This window comes from Phyllostomus discolor, chromosome 3 (genome assembly GCF_004126475.2).
Source record: "Phyllostomus discolor isolate MPI-MPIP mPhyDis1 chromosome 3, mPhyDis1.pri.v3, whole genome shotgun sequence".
NCBI lineage: Eukaryota > Metazoa > Chordata > Mammalia > Chiroptera > Phyllostomidae > Phyllostomus > Phyllostomus discolor.
This window is the reverse complement of record NC_040905.2, coordinates 166,484,628-166,498,525: the sequence shown is the minus strand read 5'-3', so window position 1 is coordinate 166,498,525 and position 13,898 is coordinate 166,484,628. Positions and strand designations below refer to the sequence as shown.

At 39.8% G+C, this 13,898-nt stretch overlaps 1 protein-coding gene across 2 annotated transcripts in view; it reads right to left on the bottom strand.

Moving 5' to 3' along the window:
- Positions 1-13,898, bottom strand: part of PIP5K1B (phosphatidylinositol-4-phosphate 5-kinase type 1 beta) — a 323,321-nt gene that overhangs the window by 138,072 nt on the left and 171,351 nt on the right. For both annotated transcript variants that reach the window (XM_028508340.2, XM_036021727.1), the window contains exon 4: positions 12,171-12,301. In XM_028508340.2, the coding sequence (XP_028364141.1) occupies positions 12,171-12,301 (131 nt within the window). The remainder of the gene's footprint in view (positions 1-12,170; positions 12,302-13,898) is intronic.

Sequence of the window (13,898 nt, the reverse complement as noted above, 5' to 3'; positions counted from 1 at the left end):
ATCCCCCTGTGCTTTCCTTCCTGGGGAAATCAATCCATCTTCCCTGGTGAACCATGGCTGACTTGCTTTAGGCATAAGATCCAGGATTTAGTGTGTGGAACAATTTTAGAGATACATTTTTTGACCATGAATTTTGAACATTGGATAAATACTTTTAACTAGGAAGAAGTAAGATAATTTTAAAAATATCTCACCAACAGAAACATCAAACTATAAACGAATGGCACTCAAATCTGTGAAGTCTTTCTTAAATCCATAATTATAGGAAAAGAGACCTTACATTCTGCAGATTATTTTAAAACTTGATTTCCATTCCCACATATATCATTTTCTTTATTTCCCCCTTTCCTGGGTTCATCTTTGTTTTTTTTGGGGCAATATTTATGACATGTAAATATTGTAAAGTATAAATCAGTAAATATCCATGACCCTCAAATGCTGCTTAAGAAATAAAATTTATCTGTATACCTGAATCATTTCAATGCTTTTTACTGATCGTACACTCCTCCTTCCCCTTGGAGGTACCCACTAGTCTGAATTCTGATGTTTATGACATTTACCATTTACTTTATTTTTAACTACATATAATACATTTCACATGACATCAGACAGGTCACCTAATCTGCCTGTACTTAAATTTTCATTGTAAAAATTTAGAACAAAGCAATAGAATAAAATGATTTTATATGGAGGTTGAAGAGCTCTTTTTGCCACGTTCTATGTAGAGCATGGAAACTCGATGCAAGTTTATCTTGGTCTGATTTCATGATCCCACACAGTCAAATGAGACTGTGTTTCTTGGACTAATATAAGACTAGTCTACACTCCCTTAAATCACACTGGACAGCCAGTGTGGTAGTTAAGATGCTCTTAACCCCCTGCAGTCCAAGGAGACCGGGATTTAAGTTCCAGCTCTACCATTTACCAACTGTTTCCTGAGTCTGAGTACTGTAGCTCTAGAAATGAAATGGCAAAAGGAATGGAAATGTGAGTGGCCATGTGCCTGGCATGTGGGAAGCCCTTGATAAGTTTGGAGACTGAGGCTGTATGATGATGGGAAACAGTTCAGACTTGAACACTGTGCGTGAAGAATGAGCTGACCACACATTAAAAAAAAAAGAAAATGACAAAATATTTGTAACACATATCACAAGGTGCTAAACTCCCAGTATAAAGAGCTCCGGTCACCACTAAAGAAAAAGACCAAAAAGTTAATTAAAAGAAAAAGCCAGAGATATGATCAGGCACTTCACAGATATGGAAATATATATGAGTTAAACATATGAATAGTTGTTTGACCTTATTCATAATAAAATAATGAAAATTAAATGTCACTGAGAGAACATTTCACCTATCAGATTGACAAAAATCCAAAATTTGAGGATAGCTCAAGGGAACTTGGCACCTGAAACATTATTAGTGGGAAAGTAAATTGAGACTCTTCCCACAGAGAATATTTTCACAACCTGTCAACCTTATAACTATACACAACTCTTTGATTCAGCAAATGCATGCTTATAATAATGTATGTCACAGATACAGGAACACAAGTATGAAATGACGCATGGGCCAGCTCATTCATTATAGCATTGTTTGTGAGGATGAAGGATGGGAAACAACTCGGATGTCTTTCACAAGGAAGAGGTCAAATTAATTACGGTTCAGTCGTACACTGGAATACTAAGCAGATATTTAAAAAAACAAAACACAAGAATTCTTAGTATGTAATGACACAGCAAGATCTTTAGAATACGTGAAAGAAGCATGATGCAGGCCCTGTGTGTGGCATGCCGCCATCTGTACACAAAGGGAAGGAAAATATTTTTGGCAGGTATGGGTATAAAAAAACAATCCCTGAAGGGTAAACATGCCCCTAGTAACAGTGACAGGTGGGACTGGACACTGGCTAAAAAAGGCAAAGGGACCAAAGAGACACTTTCCACAGTCTTCCTGTTAAAAGAGCCAGGAGGACAAACCCTTCCATGTATCACTATTCACAACATTAAAACATTTTTAAAAGTCAGGGTTAAAAGCCATAACCTTATACACACACATGCCCCCCCAAACAGAGCACTGCATGCTCAGTACCACAGCAGGAGGGGGTGCTTCTGCATATTAAGCTGCTCCAGTGAACAACAAATACCAGCTTGGCACAAGTGAAGCTCTGCTGAAGGAAATGAAAATTAATGGGACCGTTGGCCCCAGCTGGAGTTTGTCAGGAGTACAGTGCACAAGAGCAGAATGAAACAGCAGTTCCGGGGAGGATCAGCCAGCAGAGACCAACCTGGGTTTTCTGAGGTCACGCATTGGCAGACCTGCTGGCTGCGGGTGTGGGTGCTGGCCGACAGATATCCAACACAGGCTCCTCAGCATGTGTATACAATGCTTAGTTAAGCCCTGGATGGTGTGGCTCAGTGGATTGAGTGCCAGCTTGTGAACTGAAAAGCTGCTGGTTCGATCCCCAGACAGGGCACGTGCCTGGGTTGTGGGCCGGGTCCCCAGTTGGGGGTACACAAGAGGCAACCACACAGTAATGTTTCTCTCCCTCTCGTTCTCCCTCCTTCTCCTCTAAATAAATCAAATCTTAAAAAAAATGTTTAGCTAAGGTGGTTAAACACAACTACAGTCTACATGAGGCCGGTGGCAGCCGGTGGCAGCCGGTGGCAGGGTCCCACTGAGGACTCTTGCAGGTTCTCTTCCCTGAGCTGGGTTGGGTGGTCCACATCAGAAGACTATGGCCAGCACCTAAGCCCACTCAGCAAAAACCATCTGCAGAAGGGCAGGCTTCCCCACAAGTTAAGATTTACACCATGTTTCTTCAATGATTTTATGTTCCATAATTTGAGGGAGTGAAAAATCCACTCTCCTTTCTTGGCATAAAATAGAGGCTTCAGAAATTTCCACTGCGAGGTTCTCAGCATTGGTTCTAGGTGTCTGAATCCCATAAGCCAGTAAAATTTCAACAATAAAAATTTGGAGGTCAACATGAAATTTCCAACTTTATGTTACCAAGTAAGAACCTATGCAGTTAAGGAAACTCACAGTACTATCCCTCTCAAGTTACAAAAGAAAAGGTATGTTAATGCCATAAAAGCAGGAAAAAACTTTAAATAAAGAACAGTACTTTCTGTACCCGGTCCTTTTCTCTCTTATTTCATTTTGATATTCACCTTTTCTGAGCAGTGTTCCATTTTTAACACCAAAGTCAGTGCTCATTTTAAGTCCAAAAATACACATTTCTTAATGGCAATGGATGCTTAGAATCACACAATGTTGACACTTGAGGAAGCATGTGTTGACATTGAGATTTCCTATACAGCAGATAACGAAATCCCAGTCCTGGGAGGGAGAGTAATGGCCTAACTTGGTCAGGACCAAACAAGATTGGAAACTGGATCCACACCGGAGGAGCGGAAAAGTCACACACAGATAGATCCACCTTAACTTAAACTTGACATTCCTGTTAGTCTTCTCTTTTAGGATGCGGTTACAGGCCTCAGGGCCCCAATATCCCCAATCGCTCTTCCCCTCTTCCGTGGGACCCTCACACTGCAGCATCAGGCGGGCTGACGGTGCTTAGCCCACGGCTGGTCTCGTGTGTGCATACTGTGAACACCTCAGTTTTGTGTCTGTGGTCTTGCAGCCTGATAACTAAGTGCTCCTGCTGGTGGCATGGGTGAGAGATTTGGTGCTAAGCAAAGGAGTAAAACTAACTAGCATCTCCAGGACTCTCAAGGGGTTCAGTTTTGGAGCTAAGACCCAGAGCTTTGACGTTTTAGAAGCTGCATTTTATACACGGTAAGCTTCCTTGATTTCAAATGGTAACAGTAGTGGGGTTGGGCTTACTGATGAAACAAGTGAATCAGCAACTCCTAGGTGACAGACTTGGTGCGAGGGGTTGGCTTATGCATTTATGGAGGCTGAGAAGTTCCATGATGCCAGCTGGAGGCCCATGAAGGCTGGTACTGTGATTCTAGTCCAAACCCGAAGGTGTGAGAACCAGAGGAGACAATGGTTAAGTTCTGGTCCGAGCCCGAAGGCCCAAGGCCCAGGACAGCTGATGTCCAAGGGCAGGAGTTGATGAACATCTCAGCTCAGCAGAGAGTGAATGAGCCCTTTGGACACCTTTTGTTCTCTCGTGAGGCTCTCAGCAGAATGGATCGTGCCCATTTGGGCATTAGCAAGATGGTTTTCTTTTCTCAGTCTACTGACTCAAATGCTAATTTCTTCTGGAAACACCCTCACGAACAACCCAGACACACTGTTTTATGAGCTATCTGGGCATCCCACAGTCAGTCAACGAGACTCATAAAATCAACCATCATGGCAAGCAAGATCACATGTCGTCCCATGAGACAGGACAGTGAAGGGTGCTTTGTCCTAATGGACAGACGGTGATACTGAGTCTGAGAAAATTTAAGTGGCAATACAGTTGGACAGTGACACTAACCCATGTCAACAACAAACTAGTGCTGGCACTTGGGCAAGTCACGGTCTGCAGAGGCAGCCTGAGGTGTCATTACCAGCCTCTGCCAGTTCAGGCAAGGTGAGGATCCTTCAGTTTTCACATATGAAGTGGAAATGGGTCCTCGCTTCTGCCAAATTAGAAAGTGCTCTTGACTGGACAAATAAAGCAAAACAAAAGACATCCTCCTTGCTGGTGCCAACCTCCCTCTGCGGACCTGCCCTGTGCAACAGGACATGGCATCCTCTTTGGAGGCCAATCATCTGACAGCAGTCATTAAAAGTCAGTAGCTGAACATTACTTCAATTTCAAAATAAAATAATGCATTCTGGGGTGTCATTTACTGTATACTTGTGCTATCAAGTAGTTATTGCCCTACCAGGAAGTTGTGCTTCGAACACAATTTCAACTAAGTTATAATGTTACTTAATATTCAGGACATGCAATGAGTCTTTTATTTTGAACTAAAAGAAGAGGCATATAACTTTTATTGATAGGAAATCAGTCCCTCTCCATCCTCAATACATATGCTGAGCAAATACTTAAAGAGTTTTGACCTGAATGGACATCATATTACTGGCTTGCACAGCGACAGCCACGTACCTCGCCTCATCCTGAGAGGGATATTGTGGCAGCGTTGTGTTCTACCCGCATACTTGTAAAACTCGGTGCAGAATGTCTGTACAGATCAGGGTTTGGCACTCTTTTCAGAGTCTCTGTTGCAGCTACTCACCTCTGCTGTGGTGGTGGAAAAGGAGCCACAGGTAATATGTAAGTGGTTGGACGTGGCTGTGTTTCAATTAAACGCTGTGTACAAAAAGAGGTAAAGAGCTGAATTTGAGCTGTGGGCTGTAGTGTGCTGACTCCATGGTAGAGATACTATTCTAGGATGTGTTTATGCTGGTATTACTTGCAACGCAGGTAGTTGGCTAGTGTGTCCAAACCGCATCTAGCATTGACATCTGGCAACACTTACACAAACCTTTAACATGTACTTTTGCCTGTCATTTAGGCAAACGTTCTACCCTCACAGTAGTTCTGTGGAAGTCCCTCCCCCAGTGAGGGCACTCCCTCACTCTTGCAATAAATCCTGAACAGCATGTCCGTCCATGAGAAGCATGGCAGTCCATCTTCTGTGATGATCCTCGCAGCGGGCTCCACTCCAGTTTACAAGTGAGGCGATGAAAATGCAGGAGAATTTCTATAAATTCTTCAATTAAATGACTATCCTTGAAGTGTCAGGACTTGTCACTTTTACTGCCAGCATTCAAAGCACATACATTCCATATCCCAGAGCAGCAGTGATGGGGCCACCCGCAGGGGAGCTGGGGATGGGTCAGAGCTGCTTGTCAAGGGCCAGTGAGGCAGACTTAGGTTCGTAATTCCAAGATGGAAGCTGGATACTTCTGATTCAAAAAAGCAGAAATGCTGTTCCTGTGCTTCATCGCCACAATGTCGGGAAAAACAAAACTTTGGGGTTAGCCACTTCTAAATTCAAATCCTGGCTCTACCATTTATTGGTTGTATGGCTTTGTATTAAGCCACTTACTATCTCAGGGCCTTAGTTAATTTATATGTATAATGTTTTTTTTTTTTTGGTAAAGATGAATGGTAATAATAATAATTTAATATTATATGTTATATCACATAAATACTATATCAATAAAACTTTGCTTGGTTCATAGTTGGTACTTAACACTTTACCTCCCTTTGCCACCTTGGTTGCAACTAAATATCTAAACAGTGCAAGCATTATGAGACATCCTTCCCTCATAATCCCATTTGCACATGCTCGTTTATCTACAACCTTGAGTTTATGATTGTAGCACAGAATTTGGGGTTGAATATTAAGATATGATCACGGTTCTCTACACATCTACTTTGTAATTTTAGAAGGTTGTGGAACCAGATCATTGAAAGGGCTTTTATATCATTCTGCAAATCTTAATCAGGTCCAGAGCTTTTTCCATCCATAAAAGGAAATAATCTGTAGAAGAAATAAATAACATCTAAAAATAACTTCGAGCCATTTTCAAATAAATAAATAAAAAATAACACAATACATTTGGTTGCTAAGGGAAACAGACTTTGTAGCTTCACTGCAGTAATAATGATAGCACCGAGAAGCACCCTAAGCAATTAAGTCTCTCTAAAATGCAGATGGCCTCGCTGAATTTTAGAGCCACCAGAGGCTTCAGAATGTTTTACTTGCTTACAAGAACCAGTCCACCCCACTTTCCCCCATGCTCCTCCCCAGGCAAGTATGAAAATCTGGGTGGGTAGGGGGAAGTATCATTTGGCAGCTTTACTGAGGTCTAACTGGCATACGATAATTCTGTCACGTGCACACCCCAGCGAAACCATTGCTGCAACCATGACACTGAATTTATTCATCACTTTTGGTGGTATTTTGATTGCTTACAGTGGGAAGGAAACAAAGTCAGTCCTCACTTTACATCATTGATAGGTTCTTGGAACTGCTGAGAAACACTGTATAACAACACAACTTTTACCACAGGCTAATTGATATAAACAAGAGTTAAGGTCCTATGGTCAACTACTCTATGACAAAGGAGGCAAGAATATACAATGGGGGTGAAGACAGTCTTTTCAACCAACAGTGTTGGGAGGACTGGGCATATATATGCAAAAGATGAGGCTAGACTGCTTTCTTATACCATGGATAAGGGTAAATTAAAAATGGACTAAAGACTTATATGTAAGACCTGAAACCATAAAACTCCTAGAAGAAAAACACAGGCAGTAAATTCTTTGACATTACTTGTAGCAATACTTTTTGAATGAGTCTCCTCAGGCAAGGGAAACAAAAGAAAAATAAATAAATAGGACTATATCAGACTAAAAATTTGTGCACAGTGAAAGAAACCATGAACAAAACAAAAAGACAATCTACTGAATGGGAAAAAATATCTCCCAATGATACATCCAATAAGGGGTTACTATCCAAAATACATAAGGAAATCATATAACTTAATACCAAAACAATCTGATTAAAAAATGGGCAGTGGACCTGAATAAACATGAAATCATATGCAACATCACTAATCACCGGGGAAATGCAAATTGAAACCACAGTCAGCTATCATCTCACACCTGTCAGAAGGGCTGTCATCAATAAATCAACAAACAAGTAAGTTGGTGAGAATGTGGAGAAAAGGGAACTCTTGTGCACTGTTGGTAGGATTGTAGATTAGTGCAGCCACTATAGAAAATGGTACAGAGGTTCCTCAAAAAATTTAAAAAAGAACTACCATATGACCCAGCAATTACACTGCTGGCTATTTATCTGAAGAAATCCAAAACACTAATCCAAAAAGATATATGCATCCCTATGTTCACTGTAGCTTTATTTACAATAGCCAAGATATAGAAGTGGCCTAGTATTCATCAGAGATGGGTAGATAAAGAAGATATGGTATATACATACATGGTAAATTACTCAGCCATACAAAACATGGAATCTTGCTGTTTGGGACAGCATGGATGGACCTAAGGGGTATTGTGCTAAGTGAAATAAGTCAGTCAGAGAAAAACAAATACCATATGATTTTACTTATATGTTGAATCTAAAAAATAAAAGAAATGAACAAACAAAACAGAAACTCATATATAGCGAGAGAACAATTTGATGGTAGCTAGATGGGAGGGGTTTGGGGAGATGGGTGAAAAAGGTGAAGGGATTAAGAAGTACAAATTGGTAGTTAACAGAATACTTACAGTGATGTAAAGTACACCATAGGGAATATAGTAAATAATATTCTAATAATTATGTGTGAAGAGAGACGGGTACTAGATTTATTGGGGTGATCACGTTGTGAGTTATATAAATGTCTAATCACTATGTTGCATACCCGAAACTAACATATTATTGTATATGAACTGTAACTGAAAAATTGTAAAAGAAGATAGTGCCTATGAAGACCTTATTTATGTGCTCCTTATTATACAACATCTCATATGATGTCATATATAATTTAGTTGCCAAATAAACAATTCTAATACTTAAGATTAATTTTAAAATCACTTGGAATTTCAGTAGTTGTAAGAATCATGTAGTAAGTTTAAGAACAAGATTTGGTATTTACTTTTCTTTACTTTTAAATTTTATTTTATATTTTTAAATTTAATTAAATTAAATTTAATTTTAATTTAATTTTATTATTTTATTGTTGTTCAAGTACAGTTTTCTGCTCCCCCCCATCCCAGCGCACCCCCTCCCCAGTCCTCCCCACCTCCCTCCCCTTTCCACCCCCCTTGTAATTGGGTATTTACTTTCCTTTAAAATGGGAAGTAATGTGCTACATCTGTAGCACAGTTTCTCCAACTTTTATGCATCTAGAACCATCTCAAGGGATTATTGCAACAGATTTCCTGGATCCCACCTCCAGTGTTTCTGATTTAGGTGATTTAGGGTGAAGCCCAGGAACCTGCATTTCTAACAAGTTCCAAGTGATGCTGATATTGAAGGTCTGGGGACTGCATGTTGGGCTACACTTTCCCCAGTGCCTGTCCAGTGCCTGTCAATGGCTCGCTCTGTTGGTTGGGAAAGTAAGTAGAAGAGATCAGGAAGGCAGGGGGCACCCTGTGTTTCTTTATAAACCATCTTCGACTCTAATGGCTCCCACCACCCTGACCTCACTGCCAGCCCCCTCCCAAAGAACGCCTCCAAGGCCTCCATTCCTTTTTCTTTGTAGATGAAGCAAAAGGTGAGGTTGACATGTCTGGGAAGAGGCCCTAGAGACCATGAGAGCTAGAACATCCCAAAAACCCATCTATAGGAACTGTGAGTCTAACATCAATATGAAAAGATTAAGATCATGGCCTCCTGACTTTAAAGAGAAAAACATGTAGTTAATGCATATATTTTGGAATGACAAACAGACTGTTAAAATCCTAACAGACCAACTTTATTCAGCCTTTGCAGGAAAACGAGGCTGCCTGGCTTCGTAGCTGGCTTTCATTCCTTTACGGGCTCCTTTGTGACTGCAGGGGCAGTCACTTAAAAGCTTTATTTCTAGGCAGTTGACACTGGACATACAGATAAATGTAAGTAGCATTTCTCTGGAGATTAAAGAAATAATAAGACAATAAGAACCTTAAGAGTAAAAGGGTCACCCCTGCCACTGTCACACAAGTCCAGTAATATTGAGCATTTTCCATATGTCTCTGGGTCCCCTGTACGTCCTCCTTGAAGAAGTGTCTGTTCAGGTCCTTTGCCCATTTTTTAATTGGATTGTTTGTCTTCCTGGTGTGGAATCATGTGAGTTCTTTATATATCTTGGAGATTAAACTCTTCTCCGATGTATCATTGGCAAATATGTTCTCCCATACAGTGGGTTCCCTTTTCATTTTATTTTTTTTAAATAAACAAATCAAAGATATTTTTATTTATTCTTAATAAATACATGGAAATCAGAACATTTTTTCTATTATGCAGATTTTAATTTTTTTCACACTGTTCCTAGGTCTCATTTCAAAATTTGTAAATTGATGGGATTATCAAGTAATTTTTTAAAATTGTTGTGCCAGTGCAGTTGTCTCTATTTTCCTGCCACTACTTCCCATGCCCCACCCACCCCCACCTTCACCTTCCACCCTCAATCCTACCCCCCACTTTGGCTTTGTCTATGATGGTTTCTTTAGTTGTGCAGAAACTTTTTGATTTGTTGTACTCCCGTTTGTTAATTTTATCCTTTGTTTCCAGTGCCTTAAGAGATATGTTGGCAAAAATATTGCTACATGAGATATCTGAGCTTTTACTGCCTATGTTTTCCTCTAGGATTTTTATGGTATTGTGCCATAGACATATGAAAAAATGCTCAACATCACTAGTCATCAGAGAGATGCAAATCAAAACCACGATGAGATACTACTTCAAACCTGCCAAAATGACCATCATCAATAAATCAATCAACAACCAAGTGCTGGTGAGGATGTGGAGAAAAGGGAACTGTAGTGCATTGCTGGTGGGAATGCAGACTGGTGCAGCCACTCTAGAAAACAGTAGGTAGTTTCCTCACAAAATTAAAAATGGAACTGTCTTTTGACCCAGTGATTCCACTTCTGGGAATATGTTCAAAGAATCCCAAAACACCAATTCAAAAAAACACATGCACCCCTATGTTCATAGTGTTATTTACAATTGCCGAGATTTGGAAGCAGCCTAACTGCCCATCAGTAAATGAGTGGATCATTAAACTGTGGTACGTTTACACAATGGAGTACTATGCAACAGCAAAAAAGAAGGAATTCTTGCCTGTTAAGACAGCATGGATGGAACTGGGGATTATTATGCTAAGTGAAATAAACAATGAAAGACAAATACCATCTGATTTCACTTCTAACTGGAATCTGAAGAACAAAATAAACAAGCAAAACAGAATCAAAGGCACAGAAACGTGGAACAGATTGACAGCTGTAAGAGGGGAGGAGGGAGGTGGGTACTTGTTGAAAGAAGGTGAAGGGATTATTCAAAGAACATGTATGAATGACCCATGGACATGAACAATGGTGAGGGGACTGACTGTGGGAATGGGTGGATGAGCTGGGAGGAGAGGGCAAAGGGGAAAATTGAGACAACCGTAACAACATAGTCAATAAAAAAGAGAATAAAATTAATAATTGGAAAAAACAAGTCCAGTAATAACCAAAGTGACTCATTTTGAAGATACATTTTAAAAAATAAATGTGTCTGACAAGTCAATCCTCAGAGTCCCAAAGACAAAATAATCACCTCCAACCCCCCAACACGAATTTTTTCTTTGCTAGACCATTTTCTTTATTTGCTAGACCATGAATAAACATATTTAGGTAAAAGCAGAGATATTATATTAAGAAAATACATTGTATTTAGAAACAAACGTGTATATAAAGACATCCTGTCATTAGTGCTGACATTTCCAATTTAACCGTGATTACTTCTCTTCCTATACTACACTAGTACTAGAGTTAAATTAATGTTTATTTACTTTAGTTTTGTAAAGCAGACATAACACAAAGCTTACCATGCTAACCATTTCTATGTGTACAGTGCTACGGAATTAAGTACATTTACACTGTGTAACCATCATCACCATCCAGTCTCAGATTTATTTGTTGAACTGATTTTTCCCTCCAAAATACAATAAAGTTAGAGGAGGCATATATAGGTAACTTGGGTGTTTTTGCAAATATGGCATCAAAATATTGGGATTCTCATAAGGTTTCTTGAGGAAAGATAAGTTGAAAGAGCTAAGTTAAAAGGGAGCTATAAGAGTGAATACAGGTGGAAGGCCCAATTGTTCCCCACCTTCCGCAGCCCATCTTTCAAATTAGGTGTAACAACAACCTAGCACCAGCTGCTGCTTCTTGGATGCCCTCTTATTCTAAGTCCACACAGACATCACTCTCTAATGACTGCACTCCTTCCCACTGAATCTCAAAGTCTTTCTCCATATGGTCTTACAGGCATTATCACAACTAATTACAGCTGGCTCACAGGACAAAACCTATTTACCATCTCCACATAGAAAATGCAAGCCACCTGATGCAACAGAAGGTACTCTGTTGGTTTGCTTTGGGCCTGCTAAAGGTCCAGCATGTACATCAGTACGTAGCACATGCACTGACAGAAAAGTCTTCAATGTGGGGATGTAGCAAGGAAGGTTCTAGAGCATGGAAATCATCACACACACAAAAGTCTTACCTGGGCAGGAACACACTTTCCACCACGTAGAAGTCTTGCATGAGAACATCTCGGTCTGGCTTGGAAGTGAGATTACCCACAGTGTACCCTATTCCCAGCTGGATAGCACCTTTGATAGCAGATGATGCAGTCTGCAAAGCAAACACAGGTCTCAGAATTAGCCTCCATGGTCGGGCCTTGTTCAATGTCACCAGCAGTAAAACAGGAGTTAGACTTTCTTCGTTGTTCCTCAGCAATGAGGACGCTGGGTTTGGGAAAATGATAGGCTGCTTCTTCTGATGGGGAATTGATCTCAAATGTTCATAACCCATCTTGTCATGTTGTTTTTGTGGTAATCTTTCCTACCAATGTTTTTAAGGGCAAATTATAGTCCCAAATCTCCATCTTTCTTTCATTTGTAACTTAGAAACTTGGTAAACACTTTCAATACACAGCATCACAGTTTATAGCAAAAGATAAATGGTGCACTCATTTTTTAAACAAAAATCAGGAGTCCTACAATATATCTATGGATCAGGAAGAATATTTTATCTTCATAAAAATGAGAGCAAAAATAATTTGTCTTTGGTATACAGAAAATTTAATTTGGAAGTTGCTTACTAATATTGCCGTGGATCCACAATCAAAATGCCCTACACTGATCTGTGATGAACCACAGCATTGGATCACCAGGGGTTCCAATTTACTATGTTTTCAAATTCATTCATAATTAAATTGAGATAGTGTTAACTTGGGGAATTACTGTCACATATATATGTATGTGGTATACATACATGTGTGTATAAGTGAATATACATATAAATGTGTATATGTGTAGTTTTAACTAATATAATAGGGGATATAGAAGAATAAACCAATTTAGGAAAATCTGAATGCATTCTTCTTGATGTTTAAAGTCTGTCATATTTTTACACCTGGCTGTGCCTAACGTATGTGGTACCACATATACAGAGAAATCTAAATAAACCCTTAAATCGGTGGTTATCAATCAAGAATATTTGGCATTGCCTGAAGACATTTTCTGGTTGTAAAAACTAGGGCTGGTGGTGTTACCAGTGGCATCTGGTGGGCAGAGGCCAGGGATGCTGCTAAATGTCTTACAATGCACAGAACGACTTCTCATCACAAAGAATTATCTGGCCCAACTGCCAACAGTGCTGAGGTGAAGAAACCCGGACTTAAATGAATATACTTAAAACCGTCTGTTTTGTAAAACAAGCCTTTCTTTTTCAGTTAACATTTTGACTTTGCAACCTCACCCTGGCCAGTACATGCTTTATTCTTTTTCATTTTTTCACACTTTCAACATCAAGGAACATATCTCTCTTCTTGAAACAAATGTATCCTCTTGATTAGACCATAGCACATGGTCTTGGGACAATTTTTACCTTTTCTGGTGGTCTCTCATTTCTTCGCTGACTTCTCATTCTATTTGCTATAATTGCAGTGTCCCTAAAAATTTGCTCCTTGACCTTCAGATTCCCTTGTTATGTAGATAATCAATGTATTCTTCATGGCTTCAAAAACTCTCTATGCATATGGCTCTCAGACCTTTTAAACCTATTTGGATACTGTTCTATCATCATACATACAGTATATACGAAACCAAACTAATATTTTACAACTTCCCCACCCCACCCCTAAGACTGGTTTCTTTTCCTAAGGCACTGTAATCCTCAGTCACCCAAGGCTGAACCTCAGACAAATCGCATCTAGCCCAATAATCAC